Consider the following 18426-nt stretch of genomic DNA (forward strand, 5'->3'; position numbering starts at 1 on the left):
ACCTCTGTTATATTGGGCACCATATGTAGTTATAATGTGGTGGATTGGGAGGCAGTGAATACTTTGGTGGACCAGGATCCTTTTTTAAGTTCCATTAAACAGCGGGTTATGCAAGGCGAAACAGTACTTCAAGGTTTTTCAGTTGAGGGTGGTAAATTGTTTTACAAAGGGAGATTTGTGTTGCCTAAATCCGCCCCATTTACCCATACCCTACTAAAACACTATCATGATTCACCTACAGGGGGTCATTTGGGAGAGCACAAAACCTATCACCGCCTTGCACAGGATTGGTTCTGGGAGGGTATGAAAAAACAAGTAGTGGAGTATGTCAAGTCTTGTGAGGTATGTCAGAGACAAAAATCCTCCTCCTACTCACCCGCAGGTTTGCTCCAACCCCTTCCCATCCCTAACCAAGTATGGGAACAAGTGTCAATGGATTTCGTTGAAGGGTTACCCAAAGCCCGTGGCAAGGACGCCGTATTAGTGGTTGTTGATAGGCTCACTAAGTATGCCCACTTTATTGCCCTTAAACATCCTTTCACTGCCCCATTAGTTGCTGAGGCGTTCATTAAAGAGGTTGTTAGACTCCACGGATTTCCCTCGTCCATCCTTTCTGATAGGGATAAGGTCTTCATGAGCCATTTTTGGCGTGAACTCTTTTGTCTCCGCATGACGGATCTTCACCGGAGCACCACCTATCACCATTTCTATTTCTGTTATAGCATATATTAGAATAAGAGAAATGAATTTGTTAGATCTTCTATGAGCTGGCATAGCAGCCAATCTAACTCTATATATAGGGTAATATTCAATAGCTAAGTATACTAAGAATTCTGTAAGAATACCTTGCGGTAGGAGCAATTGTGCTCGAAAACAGTAGCTGTAATACGTTCTTCTTTTCTTTCTTCTAATACATACTTCTCTCTCTTCTTCTTCTACTTTCTTTCTGTTTTACATTTCCAGTCATAGCATAAGATTTTGTGCGCTTATCACATTTCTGATGATTGAATTGGTGATAACAATATATTTATGGGAGTATCGAATATTGGAATAGTAGTCAGCTGACTCAGATCTGTTGCCCAGTATTTCTTATTTTCTTCTTGTCTTGGGGCATATGTTGGTTTAGAGGTGCTTCAGATAGTGATCATGACTTGAAGGAAAGTGTAGTTGTTTCAAAAAGACTGTTGGGTGCCGACACTTAATCAATCATGAGAAGATTCCAAAATTTTGAAAGGGCTGGAAATAGAAATGGCAAAACATAGGTGATTCAATGTTTCATGCTGTCATGACTGCAATACATTACCTAATGCTGATAGAAGTGTACTTTTGACATCTGGAAAGTACTTTTGGTTGCTAATACTAACAGAAGTGAAATAATTTATCCGATCAACAATCTCAACTGCCGAAGTGGATCATTGACATCATACTACATTATCTCATGCAAGGATTTTCTAAAATCTCAATAATAATCTTAATGTTTAGACAATGTCTGAGTCAAGTTTTTTTGTATTTCCTAAGTTGATAATTATCATTGATTGTACATGTTTAACCTTTAAACCTGAAATGATAGAACATTATAAAGTCATGCTTTGTTGACTTGTAGTTTTTCCTTTTTTCGATGACTCATAGTGAAGCCATTGATCCTGTTTTCTGCTTTTTGATTTTTTTTTATGTCATATACTAATCTTCCCTCTTCTTCCCTCACCTTGGAAAGATACCCTAGATAAAACTATCTTATTTCCCGGAAAGATGTATATGCAAACATGAATTTACTTGATATTTTGATTTTCTGCTTAGTTGATTTTCCAGGGAGATTTTTTTTGATTCCAAGGCAATATCCAGTATGCGAAGATTTTTATGTAAATGTTTTATAGCCTTTGTATTGTTGACAATTTCTTTTATTACTTAAATGAGACTAGTGACAAATGTTTAGTCTACAGATCCTATAGACTGCATTGTTTTTTAAAGATAATATTTTCAGGTTTTTTAATTTGTTACTGATGTTCTTGTTATAGGGAGCTTTCATCGATTAGAGAGAATCAAATTGCATCTATTATAGCAAATAATGTTGGAGCGGCTGTGGAGGCTTCAAATTCCCTATCAGCTAGTGATAGAGTCTCTGCTTTCCATTATAATCGGAAAAGCCCGAAGCGTCGGAGGTTCTTGGATCACTTGTTAGTGGATTCCCTTACTACCACTATGCATAGCCCCTCATATGGTCCGGGAAAATCAATTATTAAAGAATTGAAGGAATCCAGCAGTAACATAGATGCCAAATTGATGACAAATTCAGATGACTGGTCCATATCTTTACCTAAATTGGTTGCTGTGCTGTGTCAACAAAACCAGTTCCTTCCTTTGCTGAAAGCTTTTGAAATGTTTCTTCCCTCTTGCCCTTTGTTACCATTCATACGTGCTCTTCAGGTTTGTTAACTTAAGTTTTATTTGTAAGACAAATAAGTTATTTTTTGTTTTCTTGAATTTATTGCTGTGATTTATTTGATGTGTATTTGTTTATTTGATGGAGAATTTTGCTTTTTCATGTGCAAATTGATGTGCATTTTCTCTTATTATATCTCATTGTCATTCTGTTGAAGATTTTAGACCAGAATACTATCTAGTTTGCTGTTTTAAGTAAATGCTCAATGCACGTCTTTTTATATTTTTTCTGCATTAGTTTCATAGGTATACTCTCTATTAGTTGTATCTGTGTATCATGAATTAGATCATTATTGTAAAACACTAAAAAGCTTTTGTATGCATTTAATTCATGGCTTCTCTGAATTGAGTTATTTACTGCATTTAATGTTAAATTTCAATGGCTTTTCTTTTATTTGTGACCATATCAATCTGTTATGTTTTCTGAAATGTTTAACTGGATGATCTTTTAATTCAATCTCCTCCCTCTACTTTAGCTTTGTTACTATGGGTTTATATTATTTGTTCCTTTTGTGCTACAAAGAGCTCCTGTGAGTGATAAAATTGATTAAATAACCATCCTTTCTCTCAACTAATTTTTAAATTGATTAATGATTGTGCTAAAAATAAGTTTTTTTTTTTTTTTTTCGTAATGCTTCCCTAAGGGTTTTCCATTTGAGCTACGTATAGCTTTTGTCATTTTTTCTAAAGATACTGATAGAGTGATAGATGAACTAGAATGGCACCTATCACTGATGTGCTAGCTTGGAAGAACTGAAATGTATTCAAAAAGATCCTGTCTTTTCTTTCTAACTAAAAGACCCACACAGTCATGTCCTTAAATGGCAAATGACCGACAACACAGATGGAATGTGTTTGTTAACGAATGGGAGAATTATGATTTGTTTTCTTACAAGGTTAACTGAGAATAAGCAGGATTCCAAATATGCACTCTCTAGAAAAAGGAGTTGGTTACTTATATGTATATGATGATGATTTTATATCGGTATGATGAGTGAGAAAACGGAAGCAATAGTTGTGGGACTGGTTGTCTTTGCATTGACCCACTTTTTAATACGTTAGGCTTTCTTTTTGTTGGGAAGCATCTTAGGCTAAAATTTTATTTCAAGGAAACTGAATGCTTGAAAAATTCAGAAAATGCGAATGGGGGATGGAGACTAGAAAAAGAGGAAAGTAGGTAACTGGTATTATGGCCTTCCTACCTTTAATGAATTTCGTTTTCCACTTATAAGGAAACTATGTCTACCCAAGGAAACACTGCTGAAAATGAAACTGGTAAACATAGCTTTCTAAAAGGGAAACCTTCTCTATCCAAAGACACCCATATAGGTTAATAAGGATTGTTATACCTTATACGTTAATGGACTTTTGGTCTTCCAGCATCTTAAACATTAAAGATCATCATTTCATTCATTACAGGCATTTTCACAGATGCGTATTTCTGATGCTTCCGCACATTTGGGGTCATTTTCAATCCGAATTAAAGAAGAGGCGTCATGGATAAGTTCGACTGCCGTGAAAGCTGCTGATGCTATTCTTTCGACATGCCCTTCACCTTATGAAAAAAGATGCTTGCTACAACTCCTTGCTTCTACCGACTTTGCTGATGGAGGATCTGCTGCTGCATATTATCGACGTCTGTACTGGAAAATTAATTTGGCAGAGCCTGCTCTAAGGAAGCATGAGGATCTTCAACTAGGAAATGAGTCTCTGGATGATGCTTCTCTCCTAACAGCACTTGAAAATAATGGTTACTGGGAACAAGCTCGCAACTGGGCTAGTCAGTTGGAGGCTAGTGGCACACCATGGAATTCTTCGGTTCACCATGTTACTGAGAGACAGGTAACATTTTCCCAATTTTTTTATATTTTAGTTTCGTCCCCTAATTTTTAACAGTACAACACTTGCGCTGGGTACCTTTTTCTAAGGAGAAGGGGAATTTGTGGAATCAAATGAGTGGGGAGGTGAGAGATAGAGAGAAAAACTGTCGTTAAATATAAATTTTGCAAATTTGGGTGGGACCAAAAAATGGTAAGTGTTACAAAATCATGGTGTGGAGGGAGAACGTGTGAAACTTTTGTTGTATGCTTGGCTTTTGTGGATCAATTTAATTGTCGGATGCTACAACATACATTCTTATATGCATGGTTTGTGTGGATATGTCGTCAAGTCTTTAAGCATGCACTCAAAAAAATACACTTTCAATTTTCACACTATCCAATGCACTATTTTATAATGACTACACTTTCAATTTTCACACTATTCAATGCACTATTTAAACATAAATATCTTTAAATGAACATAATTAAAAATTATCAAAAGTTAATATAATAAAAATATGCATTAAGACAAATCAAACAATATCGTACTTGATTGTGTTTTCCTTTACACATTTGGCAAAAATTATAAAATAAGATTGACTGATGAATGATATTTGCTATTCAAGCCTAGTTTTAAAAAAGTGTGTAATTATTGATTAAGATCGTGAATAGTAGAACATAATTATAAAGATAAAAATGGCTTGGAGATAAGATAGAGTTTGAGCTACTATAAAAATACGGGAGATAATAGGGTAAATTAGATAGTTATGATTAATATTTTATATTAGGCTTTTTGAACAACAATACCGAAACCCTATATCCCAATTTCGAACTAAATAGGGTCAAGGCTGTTATTTATTTTCTCTAAAATTGAATGCAACTTAGTTTTTTTTTGTAGTTTATTTCTCTATGTTGATCAAGGCTACAATTGACAGTATATAACAGTCAGGCTTTCTTATATGTAGTTTTCTTCAGCATCGCAATGCAGATTTTTAGAATGGAAATAAGATTATAAAAGATATTTTGAATGCTCAAATAATTTTTTATCTAAAAATTTTACCTTCATTTTGTAAGATTATCCCTTTGGTTTCCATGTAGGCGGAATCAATGGTTACTGAGTGGAAGGAGTTTCTTTGGGATGTGCCTGAAGAGAGAGTTGCTTTATGGCGCCATTGTCAAACCCTGTTCGAAAGACATTCATTTCCTGCATTAAAGGTAAATTTTATGCATAGAATCCTCATTTATAGGGCACCTTGAGTTTGAACTTGTGAAGGTTTGTTAATGGTTCTGTCTGTTCAGGCTGGATTGTTTTTTCTCAAACATGCTGAGGCTGTCGAGAAAGAACTTCCACCAAGAGAGCTCCATGGGATGTTATTACTTTCTCTACAATGGCTAAGTGGGATTTTTACTCAATCCAACCCGTAAGTCTCACTCTCAAGTCTCAAGTTTCTATTGCTCAACTGTCTTCAATTTAAGCCAAATTCTTACTTTGCCTCATACATCTGTCAGAGTATGTCCACTTCATCTCTTAAGAGAAATTGAGACCCGAGTTTGGCTTCTAGCTGTAGAATCTGAAGCCCAAAAGAAGAATGAACAAGTTTCTAGTTTAACCGGATCTAGTCAAGATCAGATGTCTGGAAAAAGTTCCAATATTGTTGACCAAACTGCAAATGTTGTCATGAAAATGGATAGCCATATAAATATGAAGAGTAGGGTGTCTGAGAAAGGGAATGTTAGAGAAAATAATAATTTGCATCACAAGAGCTCGCAGACTTGGGATGCTGGCATATCAGCTACAACTGGGAGCACAAAGATTAAACGAAGGAATAAACCATATGTCTCATCTAGACGGGCCATGGTTGAGATCAATGACAGGAGTGTTGCTGCTGATGAAAGTTCTGTCCCTGACTTCGGATATGACTCTCAGCATGAAAACCTGAGACTTGATGCTTCTTTTTCTAGTTGGGAAGAGAGAATCGGACCTGCAGAGCTTGAAAGGGCTGTTCTTTCGTTATTGGAATTCGGACAAATTACTGCTGCCAAGCAGCTGCAGCAAAAGCTTTCATCTGGTGACTCGCCTTTTGAGTTGAAAATTGTAGAAGCTGCCCTAAAAATTGCAGTACTGTCAACACCTCTGCAGAAGCAATCCTTCTCTCTGCTGGATGAGGATTTGCGTTCTCTTATTCAGTCATATATCTTGCCAACTGAAGATCCTCTCTTTGATCCACTCCAGGTCCTTGAATATATGTTAACCTCACTAATGTTTTCTTGTGAATATTTATATTATTTAAAGTAGCTTCATAAGTTTTCTCTCCATTATTCATTTACATATTTAAAAATATTTTACGGTTTAGCATTCATTTTTTTTTATGTGAAGTTGATTAAGCTCTTTTTTTGGAATGTTAGGTATTAGAGAATTTGTCCGACATATTATCTCAAGGTCGTGGACGTGGTCTGTGCAAGAGAATATTTGCAGTTGTGAAGGCTGCTAATATCTTGAGTATTCCATTTGTGGAAGCTTTTGAGAAGCAGCCAACTGAGTTACTACAGCTGCTTTCGCTTAAAGCACAAGATTCTTTTGATGAAGCGAGACTTCTGGTACAATCTCATCCCCTACCAGCTACAAGTATTGCAAAAATTTTGGCAGAATCTTTCTTGAAGGTATGTGTTTCCATTTGCTACCCCATTGAAACCTTTTGCACATTTGAGCATCTTTACCACTATTCTTATATTTTATGTTTGGTTTTCTATAAATAATTCCTAAGTAGCTTCTTTGACATTCTCTAAAGCTACCTGTAGACTTGGCTGTGTAATCAAGAGTAGGGATGGCTGATGGGTATAATTTAGTGGGTTTCTGTAATAGATCAGCCAATATAGTAACAAAAACTGACTTTATTAATGAATCCAAGAACGATACTATGGGACGTTTGAGTCTCCCAAACACTCCTAAGTATGGGACATTCGAGTCTCCCAAATACTCCTATGTGTTTGCACTTCTCTCTCTAGAGATTTCCTCCTCAAAACATCCCATACTCCCCTCTATTTATAAGAGATGGGATGCGAAATACAAACAAGAATAAAGGCTATTAAAAGACTAACTAACATAACCACCTAAAATACAACTCTAACTAACTTTTATTCTTTTACATCATTTAAGACCCTATGAGTATGCCATGTATGATAGTTTCGCACCACACCCGCTCCAGTTGGGGTATAGGTGTGACTTTGGTGGGTAGTGGGTGGGTATGGGTATGAATAGTCCAACCCACCATAGGTAGTGGGTAGGTGGTGGGTATGAGATCTTACCCGCCCCATATCCACCCGCCCCGTCCCATAGCCCCTCCTTAATGCCCATATAGTAACTTATAAAAAATTACTTTTAAATAATTAATTTGACTGAATGAATTCGAAAATTTAATTACAGCCTAATTTATATATTAATTGCAAGTATCTAATAAAATTCTGTCGCAAAATTTTATAGTAGGGACTATGTGCTTGCCTTTTCATTTGCATTTCCTCATCAGTTTCCCCCATTGTTAAAACAGTTCCATTTCATTTGTCATTTTGCAAGAATTTGATTAATTGCTTTCTTGTTTGAATGTAATTTTGATTTTTAAGTGTTTTAGTAATGCTTTTTTCTATAAAATTCAATTAGTAATGAGGTGGGTATGGGCGGGGATGAGGCGGGTAAGAGATGGGTAAATTGGGTGGGGATGACGTGGGTAAGAGATGGGTAAATTGGGCGGGGTTGGTATTGGGCATATACCCACGTGGGCTGGCGTGCGTATGCGGGTAGAATTTTTAGGCGAGTATGGGTATGGGGGAAAGAGTACCCGTACCCGCCCGCCTATTTTTCCATCCCTAATCAAGAGGTATCAGTCTTTTGGCAAAATATGTGATAAGATATTTTATATAAGCTCAAGTGCACGGTGTATGTGTAGATGGCGATCGAACACAAGAAAACTTCAATTAATGTAGATTACTAAATTCTAGATGGTTACACAGTAGGAAATAAAATAATAAGAGATTTGATTGGTAACTAAACTATTGAAAGAATTCAAGTTTATAGTTGTAAGTTGTCTAACTAAAGGTCTAGGATATCTAGAACCACCCAATTAGCATATGGACATCAATTGTTACTCATTATTTATAGAATACGGATCAAATGCGTGATTAAAATCGATCTATGTGAATTTCTTACTTCTGTCTTGTTAATTAACTTATCAAATTTAGAACTTATTAGTTTATTTCTCGTACTTCCTCTTGTTTATTAAAGTAATAGGTATTTAACTTATCAAATTTATCTCTACCTTCCTTGACTCCCTCAACAATCCTTTACCAACTCTTCTCGAATTCATACATAAGCTACCATGCAAAATAATAAAGAGAATAGAACATCTCCTTGCCTAAGACTCTTAGGCGTTTTTAATCATTCGCTCGGTATATCTACCATTCACTACAACTGAGAACATAAGGAATCTAGACACCTTTAACCCATCTGCGCCATATGTCCCCCAAACCTTTATTTTCTTGAACTCTGATTGAAAAGCCACGATTTACCCTATCAAATGCTTTCACAAAGAAGTTTGAAAACAATACCTTTTTCTCTTTTGATCTCATATGCTGCACAGTTTCACAAGCAACTAGAATCATATCTAAAAAGAGTCGATTCCCTACAAAAGCACTTTGCTTGACAGAGTATTTAACGCAACTATTTGTAATCTAGTGGCGAAAACTTTGCTAAGGATCTTGTAATAACTAGTAGTTAGGCTAATAGATCTTAAATCTTCCACCTTAGCCGAGCCTTTTTTTTTTAGCAACCTCGTGGATAAATATGTGTTTATGCTTTAGCAAATAACTCTATTATCGTAGAACTTCTGGAAAATCTTGAGGAGATTTTTTTAACCAAATCCTAGTATCTATTGAAGAATTCTAACGTAAAGCCTTGATTTGTCACCTCAGAGTTAAACACCGCCCCTTTGATCTCTTTCATCTCAAAAGGTCATTCAATCCAATTTTCCTTAGATGTGTCAATAAGGTTCCAATCAAGACCCTCTATGAATATCTTCTGTACACAATTTCTTGTAGAAAGTTGCCAATATCCCCATCATCTTGAATTATTCCCTTCAATTTCTTCAATAAACTTTCTTCTCCTTCGTCCATTCATTAGTCTGAAGAAAAGCTTAGAATTGGCGTCTACTTTCATTTGCCGACATAACTTCTTTGAGATCCATCTCATTTCCTAATCCTCTCTCCTCGTGATGTCTTCATTATCCTATGAATCTTGTATTTTTTTTAAAATCCAAAGAATCAATGTTCTACGGTAAACGTTTTTTTTTTCTCTTAGGTCCCCAAAAATTTCCATATTGTTCAATTTGAAAACTTTCCAACCCAAAACCTCGTGTTTTTGCCACATAACTTCACTTGATCCTTAAAACTATAATGTTCCAACCAAATATTTTGAAATCTATAAGTGGTAAGATCCCATTGTAGTTCTTTTGTCTCCAAAATGAGGAAAATGATTTGATTGTGTCCTGTACAAAAAAATCTATATATTGTGCTTGTCGCTTCTCTGTTGCCAGACATTGACCAAGTGAACTGGCCATGGGAGATTAGAAAATCTTACAAGCAACACTCCTTAACTCTCTTGTCAAATATATTCCTCTACTCCTTGTAATCTAAGCTCTTCCCTTCCTTTTTGAGGGAAATCTAACTACATCGAAGCACCTCTCGTAACCCACAATGGAGAGAAATCCCTATAAATTAGATATCTCTTCGAAGAAAGCTGGTCTAGTCGACGGTTTAGGGGTCCCATAAACTGCTGACACACAAAAATTACTTATACTCGCACATCCTAACTAAACTAAAGCTGAAAATGACCCCAACCGTGCCTCCTTTTCGCAACAACTCTAGTGCCCTGAATAATAAGATCCCTCATGATGGTAGATATGCCCAATCTTTGTTTCTTTCCTCCCAAATCGATCTACAATCAAAAATTGTCACTTTAACCCGTTTTGTTTCCTTTAACATAAAAGTAATAAAATATAAGTGCTTGATTTTTAATTATGGTTTAATATTCTTTCGCTTCGCCCAATTTCCCAATCCTTTGATATTCCATGATATGATCTTTGATGATTTTCGCCACCCCCACTCCTTGTGCTCCTTAAAGCCCCATAATTAATCACAGAAGTAGCTCCTCTATCGCCACTTCCATTTTTTTTCTTGACGTTATTCTCCAAAGTATTATTCATATTGAACATCTTCGCTAGTTCCACTCCCATCTTCTCACAAATGTTGGAAATGTGATTTGACTTCTTTCTTTATGGGTGGTTTTGGAGAAATGGTTTCACCTAAACTCTCACTTGGCATTTGAATCTCAGCAATGTCATGTCCACAATTATCAACATCTCACAAATGTTCATTATTCCAAAGGGGTCACAAACTTATAGTTCTTTGGTCTCGGATTATAATAGATTAAAGTAAAATGACTTATGAAATCATGTGCACTCCCTATTTATGTGAAGTTGCACATGATGTTTGCTACTAAGGGTTAGTCAGAATTAACCTCTTTGTTAGTTTCATCATTAATAAGGATAATGTTGCCACCCTTGAAGGGAGCCACTTATTGGGGTTGGAGTGATGATGTTGATGAGATTGTCGTGGGACCGTGTTCATGTCGCCTTCCCTTGTACCATCACGACATAAAGAAACTCATCCATATTAGTGCATATACTGGATTTAAAGTTAGTTAGAGAATCTTAAGATTGAATAGGGGTGGAAAGAATGGGGGAGTGTTGGGAGTTAATTTGAGGATGAAATTGAATGTTTAGAAGGTTGGACTCTCTGCAAGATTCTCCGTTGCTTGTTTTTTAGGCTCCTCAAACTCTGAAATTTCGTAAAGCATTCTCAAGTTTAACTAGCACTCACATTTCCATAATTCTATAAACATATCACAATAGTTTCAGTGCATACTAAAATTGGGATCAATCTCTCTAGCCTAGAGATGACATTTACTTACTAGACATGCTGATAAACCCTAAATATGCTATTTTAGATCTAAACATATCATAAAACATTAATGTTAACTTAACAACTACCAATATGAGGAACATAGATAGTGAAAAGCAATAACAAGGATATAAAAATCCATTCCCTTTTTTAAATGGAAAGTTTAATAAGAGAGTATTCACCTCCATCCTCGCTTGTTAGTGCTTGAATGGAGAAACCTTCAGCTTTCCCCCTTGCTCATCAATTACATTTTTCTCAATGTTTCTCTATAGAAGTGGATTATTGTTGCTCAATAGAAGCGAGGATAGACAAATGATGCAATGCAATTATCTTGCAAAGCCTGTTAAAAGTCCCCTTCCTTTTATGTTCACTAAAATTTTGCATCTAAAAACTTTTTGCTTTTTAGGATTAGCAAGGAAAATATGTTTGCAAGTTCTCAGGTGTTTCATGTATATAGAGCAAGGTGCAGTGTTAAAATCTCATGTAATTTCTTAAAATTTAAGTAGTTTCTGCAGGTTGCATGTAAGGAGCTCAAGTATACTAAGAGCATTTGGAATTACTAAATGGCCATGCTATGTTTAGATTTGATACTGCAATAGAATTGTAGTTGGGTCAATATAAGGTGCTGTGGATGGAAGCACCTGTGACAATCCTAAGCTACAATGCCACTATTACTCACCCTTCATTTGAACCCAGAGAATTTCGGATTTCTCCAATTATTGAATGCAATATTTTGTATGCATATCCAAATTAAGCAACCCTGCTTTCTATCTTCGTTTTCATATAAAGACACACAAGAGTAGCAGATAAGGAGGGCCTCTGAAGAAAGTCAACAGAACTAAAAATCTTGTTGGTGTACCATTTAAAGTTCTTGTTTTTAACAGCTGTGTTTGGAACTAGCTCCATAGAGGTGCTGAAAGGATACAAAGTTAACTGCTTATCCCATTAATCTCTCATCTTTAGCTTTGTGAAAGACTGGAACTTTTTTTCAATTCTTTGTCACCAAAATTCTAAACCCCCTGTTTACCATATAATTCTTCCTTTATTTCTGTGGACATTTCCCTTACCTCACTTTCACTCTCCTTTTATTATGGATTCTTTTAGGGTTGGAGGGTTTGTCTTTACATTGTTTATTACATATTTCTGGATCTACTGCTTTTTGAAAATTCCTTTTTGAGGAATTAATATACAGTTGAACTCCTCACTTCATTTATATTTGAAATGCCTGTTATTTGTAGCCTCTAGCAGTAATGAGTGTAAATTATTACAGAAAATGTATAGCAAGCTTCAAGACAGGTTCCAAAAGATTTGGCAATAGCATTACTATCCAAAATGTATAAAAAGCTTCAAGTCAGGTTCTAAAGGAGGATCCTTGCTGAATTGAGGAATTCAAACAAAAAAATCTTTGACCTTGTGGAAATAGTATGAGGTCCTTGGTATTCTGACAAATCATTATCTTTAAAATTCATTTTTAGAATACTTGATGTCCTATCAGGTTTTATGTACTAAATAAGCAGCCAAAATTGTTTTAGAAAACACCAAGGGGATGTTACCTGTATATGCCCTCAAGCACCATATAACATTTTATCTACAAATTATGCTCCCATGTAAATACTTGACACCTGCCGTACAAGAGCCTAAATAATTGAAACTTTAAACCTTGATGAGGGGAAGATGTAACCTCAAACTTCTGTTGGTTTTTTTGTTTTCATGTGCATCAGCCATCACCAAATTACAAAAGGAACCATAAGCAGTTTTGGCAGTCCAACTATTTTTCGTTCTTTCATAGATGGGATTTCAACTTTGTTGCTGTCCAATTGGATTCTCAGAAATATGAAATGCTACTTATATGATACAAATTGTTAGAATTACATCTACAATTTATCTGAAAATGCTAAAGGCCAAAGCATTTTGAGAGTAGTGAATTGTAATACCCCAAGTTTAGTTTGAAAAAAGAATGATAGACTACTCATATCAACAAGGTGCATCTTCTTTTCTAGGGAGCCCATTTGCTAAGAACTCTACAGTTAAGCGTGCTTGGTGGGGAGCAATTTTAGGATGGGTGACCTCTTGGGAAGTTTTCCCGGGTGCGCACGAGTGAGGCCAAAGTGTGCTGGAAAGACTTGTGTTGATTTATGGGGCTAGTTTACAGTCTCCAAGAGTAGTCAACAACGGTCCGAGGGGCCGGGGTGTTACAAATGGTATCAGAGCAACCCTGCGACCGTGGCTGATAGTGTTCAGTGCACCTAGCGGGGGAAAAGATCCTGAAGTTACGGTCCAACGAGGACGTTGTATTCTTAAGTGGGGGTGAGTGTAATACCCCAAGTTTAGTTTGAAAAAGGAATGATAGACTACTCATATCGACAAGGTGCATCTTCTTTTCTAGGGAGCCCATTTGCTAAGAACTCCACAGTTAAGCGTGCTTGGTGGGGAGCAATCTTAGGATGGGTGACCTCTTGGGAAGTTTTCCCGGGTGCGCACGAGTGAGGCCAAAGTGTGCTGGAAAGACTTGTGTTGATTTGTGGGGCTAGTTTACAGTCTCCAAGAGTAGTCACCAGCGGTCCGAGGGGCCGGGGTGTTACATGAATACCTCCAACTTCTTCTGCATGTGCTCTCCTTTTTTTTTGACTCTTTATTTCAAATATTTCTTGGTCTTCATATAGTTATTCTTTTGGATCGACTCTTTCAATGTGACAAATGCTTAGTAACATGTAAACTGGTAAATGGTCTGGACAATTGGACATACGCTTCTAGACCAACTAGGTGCTTAAGTATTCAAGTATCTATCTAATTCCTATACTCTTTCCATGTTCGAAAACATTAATTTCAGGAAACACAAATTGAGATCCTGTCCTTAAATCCCAAATAGGTGGCTGTGTACTCTATTACATTATTGCATTTCACAAAATTGGTGATTTTAGAAAATGTGGATTACAGGCAAGATGCAACAAATAAAGCCTTGTATATTTGCTTGCTTATTTATTTTTGGTGTGTGTGAGGGGAGAGGGGGTAGGGAGGAGTGAAGCACTACTCAGAATGTGCTCATGAGATGAATTATTGACTTGGTCACGTGCACTGACTATAAAACCTAATGGGGGAGGAGTGAAACACTACTCAGAATGTGCTCATGAGATGAACTATTGCCTTGGTCATGTGCACCGACTATAAAACCTAATGATTAATCTAAAATCATCAAGCAACTTGTTAAATAGAAGCCATTTCGAGATGTCATGTGCGCGCACTGTTAACTTCCGAAATGGTTCTACTGTTATAATGGTTAAGTTGAAATCTAACGAGAGTAGGTTTGCAGTGTAAATACTAATTCTATGTTAGATTTTGAAATAGTCGATAACCAAGTTCACATCTGTTATTTTCAGACTAAGCTATCATCCCCTTATGCACTGCATTATAACTATGTTAACTTTCTCCTTTACTTGTCTTAGGGTTTGTTAGCAGCACATCGCGGTGGATATATTGATCTTCAGAAGGAGGAAGGACCTGCTCCTTTACTTTGGCGATTTTCTGACTTTCTAAAATGGGCTGATATGTGTCCTTCTGAGCAAGAGATTGGACATGCGTTGATGCGATTAGTTATTACAGGACAAGAAATTCCGCATGCTTGTGAGGTAAGGTGTTACATCCAAGTTTTGTGGTTTAGAATTTGAATTAGTCATGATATCCTATTTTTATCTTTGTTTATCTCATGTCCTAAAGACATGCAAAAATCTTAAATTTACACAAAATCACCAAACCTCCAGATTTGTTGCTAATCTTGCCTCTGAAGCCTGGCATTTAATGCCCTAAGGGCCAAGTTGTGCAGGCTAGGCCACATGTTTCCATTTGTGTGAATGAAATTATGCTACAAAAATGATAGTTTTCAAATACAAGACAAAGTACTAATTAGTTTTTGTGCCAGCAAATCTGGCAGCACATGCCTCAAGCGAGATTACTTTGAAAATTTGCCGCAAACAATGCTTTGCAGGACTTGTAAGATAACAGTAAGGATGAGCAGAGGATTGATAAACATTAAATGTTCAACATATTTCTTTGTGCGTGAAAGGGTGTTAACGTTTCAATCATGTTGACCATATACTGTTGGTTACATTGAGTTAAGACAATTTTATAGCTCCCTTCAAAAGCTACAGCTTCAAGGATAACATAATACATGCAGTGTTTACAGTAACTTTTGTCGCTGAATAAAACTCTTAATAATCGTTGGAAATGGTTTTCTTAGCTGTAAAGTCGTATTACATAAGACTAGATAAATACAATACTTATTAGTTATTACTAATGATCTCTCACATGATTTCTTTTGGTTCATTTAGCCGACTCCATACATTGGGATTAAGGCTTTAGCATTTCTGCCATTGTTGTTGCTACAGATGTTGTTGCTATAGTGTGTTTTTGTTTTCATGTTTTCATTACCTGTATTGCTTAATGAATCTGCTTTACGCAATTAATTCCATTTGTCCTGGTGATTGATATTCTAGGTTGAGCTTCTTATTTTGTCGCACCACTTCTACCAGTCATCGGCTTGTCTGGATGGTGTTGATGTTCTTGTAGCCCTTGCAGCAACAAGGGTAGAGGCTTATGTTTCTGAGGGCGATTTTTCTTGCTTGGCTCGTCTCATAACTGGAGTGGGAAATTTCCATAGGCTGGATTTTATACTTGGTATTCTTATAGAAAATGGGCAACTGGATCTTCTTCTTCAGAAGTATTCTGCAGCTGCTGATGCAAATACTGCAGTGGCCGAGACTGTCAGAGGTTTTCGCATGGCCGTTGTTACAGCATTAAAGCATTTTAACCCCAACGATCTTGATGCTTTAGCAATGGTATATTCATTGTTCTTGCATTCCTCAGTTACTCACGTTATTGATTTTTTAAGCACCTTTTATTTCAAAAAAGTAAAAAATTATGCAACAAGTGACGGGCACAAGCAAAACTCCATAATAAAATTTTTAACACCAACAAGCCAAAAGCCAAAAGCCAACCAAAAAACTAAGTAAAATGCCATTTACTAAACACCACCTTCATATATGTTAAACTATCTTATAATTGTGGAAATATTTTATTGGACACTTTTACATGATATAAATGACTATTAAACTGTAAGCTTAAATAGTTATTGATTTTTATTTTGTTAGGATCTTAAGCTAGTTTGGTCGCAATTTTCTCTAGTACGTCACTTGCTATTGTGAATGAGGTTCACTGTTGTTGCTATTGCTTTCTGTTGCTGTTTGTAGTTGTCATTCTCTCTTGACTTTCTGACAGGTTTATAATCACTTTGATACAAAACACGAAACAGCTTCTTTACTGGAATCACGAGCTGAGCAGTCTTATCAGCGGTGGCAACTTCGCCATGACAAAGACCACAATGAAGACCTTCTTGAATCAATGCACTTCTACATTGAAGCGGCAGAAGTCCATTCCTCCATTGATGCGGGAAATAAAACTCGTTCTGCTTGTGCTCAGGCTTCCCTGGTCTCCCTTCAAATTCGAATGCCTGATTATCACTGGTTAAATCTGTCTGAAACCAGTGCTCGCAGATTACTAGTTGATCAAACACGATTTCAAGAAGCATTAATTGTGGCAGAAGCATATAATCTCAATCAACCTAGTGAATGGACACCTGTGTTATGGAACCAGATGCTTAATCCAGAAGTTGTAGAGCAATTTGTGGCTGAGTTTGTGGCTGTTCTCCCCCTACAAAATTCTGTTCTTATTGAATTGGCAAAATTTTATAGATCGGAGATGGTAGCTCGGGGAGACCAGTCCAATTTTTCAGTGTGGCTCTCAGGAGGAGGTTTGCCTGCTGAATGGGCAAAGTATTTGGGAAGGTCGTTTCGTTGTTTGCTCAAGAGAACAAGAGATCTGAGGTTCCGCTTTCAAATGGCTTCTGTTGCAACTGGGTTTAATGATGTGATTGATGCATGTAATAGGATCCTGGATAAGGTTCCCGAAAATGCTGGACCACTTGTGCTTAGGAAAGGGCATGGTGGGGCATATCTCCCGTTGATGTAGCAGGGCAAATTAAGGTGGACTATATCGTAGAAGAAAACTTGGAATAGATGCAATATGGTCGTGCATTAGGTGATGAATTACCGGATTTTTGCTTTAAAGGTACATTCTCTGTTGACCGACTGAAAATTGAAATATATTAGCGATATTAATTGATATCAATGATTGATAATCTTGTCGATAATGTGTTGCTTAAATTTTAATAGAGTCCATTTTGCTGATATCAAATTAAGCGACTCGATTTTTTTTCATCTTGTCGTTATAGGCTTTGGCGTTGTTGTCAGGCGCCTTAGTTTTGGACAATCTGACTATAGAAATTAGGTTGGATTATAAACTTTTAGGCTTTTTGAGATTTTAGCATTTGGTCCAGTACAATGTAATTCATCAACTCGACTTCTCAGGGGAATTTTTGTGAGGTGGAAGTCTCAAGTTTTGTAGGACAAAGCTGTATCAATCTATTGAAAATAAATGTAATTTCTGTAAATATCAGTCCTAAACAGAGGGACAGACAGCTGACCTTTGTACTTGTTCAATTTTTCAAAATCAATAAATTGATCTTTTCGTCGACAGTGCAGCATACATATTAATTGGTGGCATTAATAGACAAGTACTGTGCTATCGTAGTGATAGATTTAAATGAAATTAAATTATTAGTCCAATTGCAAGCAGTAATTTTTATTTTAGTTCGTTCCACTTAATTTACATTATTTTTCATTTTTGACAATGACCTACCATTTTCTTTTAATCACATTCTTACATTTTAACTTTTATCCACACAATTCTCTCTCTTTCTTCATTTATAACTACTATCTTAAAAATTACTTTCTTTCTCTCTAATGCGATAGATAAGTGTAAAAAAAAAATTTCAACCGCTCTCCTGAGAAGCTCTCAGAACAAGCCCAAGTTTCATTTATTTTAAAAAAAAAGAAAATATCATTAAGCACGTGTATAATGGATTTCAAAAACTGTTGTAGTGGATATTTAATCTATTAAAGTTGGTATTTTAACCCATAAAATTGGAGTATTAACCTGTTTAAGTTGGTATTTTATGCTGCTTAAGTTGGTATTTTAACCTTTTTACATTGGTTTCTTAATCTATTAAAGTTAGCATTTTAACCTGTTTAAATTGGCGTTTTATGCG

At 36.2% G+C, this 18426-nt stretch overlaps 1 protein-coding gene across 2 annotated transcripts in view; it reads left to right on the plus strand.

Moving 5' to 3' along the window:
• LOC130820175 (uncharacterized) overlaps nt 1–17854 on the plus strand; it is a 50461-nt gene extending 32607 nt beyond the window's left edge. For both annotated transcript variants that reach the window (XM_057685442.1, XM_057685443.1), the window contains 9 exons: nt 2016–2424; nt 3859–4281; nt 5358–5474; nt 5559–5680; nt 5769–6492; nt 6666–6920; nt 14711–14893; nt 15758–16099; nt 16539–17854. In XM_057685442.1, the coding sequence (XP_057541425.1) occupies nt 2016–2424; nt 3859–4281; nt 5358–5474; nt 5559–5680; nt 5769–6492; nt 6666–6920; nt 14711–14893; nt 15758–16099; nt 16539–17288 (3325 nt within the window). In that variant the 3' untranslated portion in view covers nt 17289–17854. The remainder of the gene's footprint in view (nt 1–2015; nt 2425–3858; nt 4282–5357; nt 5475–5558; nt 5681–5768; nt 6493–6665; nt 6921–14710; nt 14894–15757; nt 16100–16538) is intronic.
• Nucleotides 17855–18426: the final 572 nt, after the last annotated feature.

This window comes from Amaranthus tricolor, chromosome 8, assembly GCF_026212465.1.
Source record: "Amaranthus tricolor cultivar Red isolate AtriRed21 chromosome 8, ASM2621246v1, whole genome shotgun sequence".
Classification (NCBI taxonomy): Eukaryota; Viridiplantae; Streptophyta; class Magnoliopsida; order Caryophyllales; family Amaranthaceae; genus Amaranthus; species Amaranthus tricolor.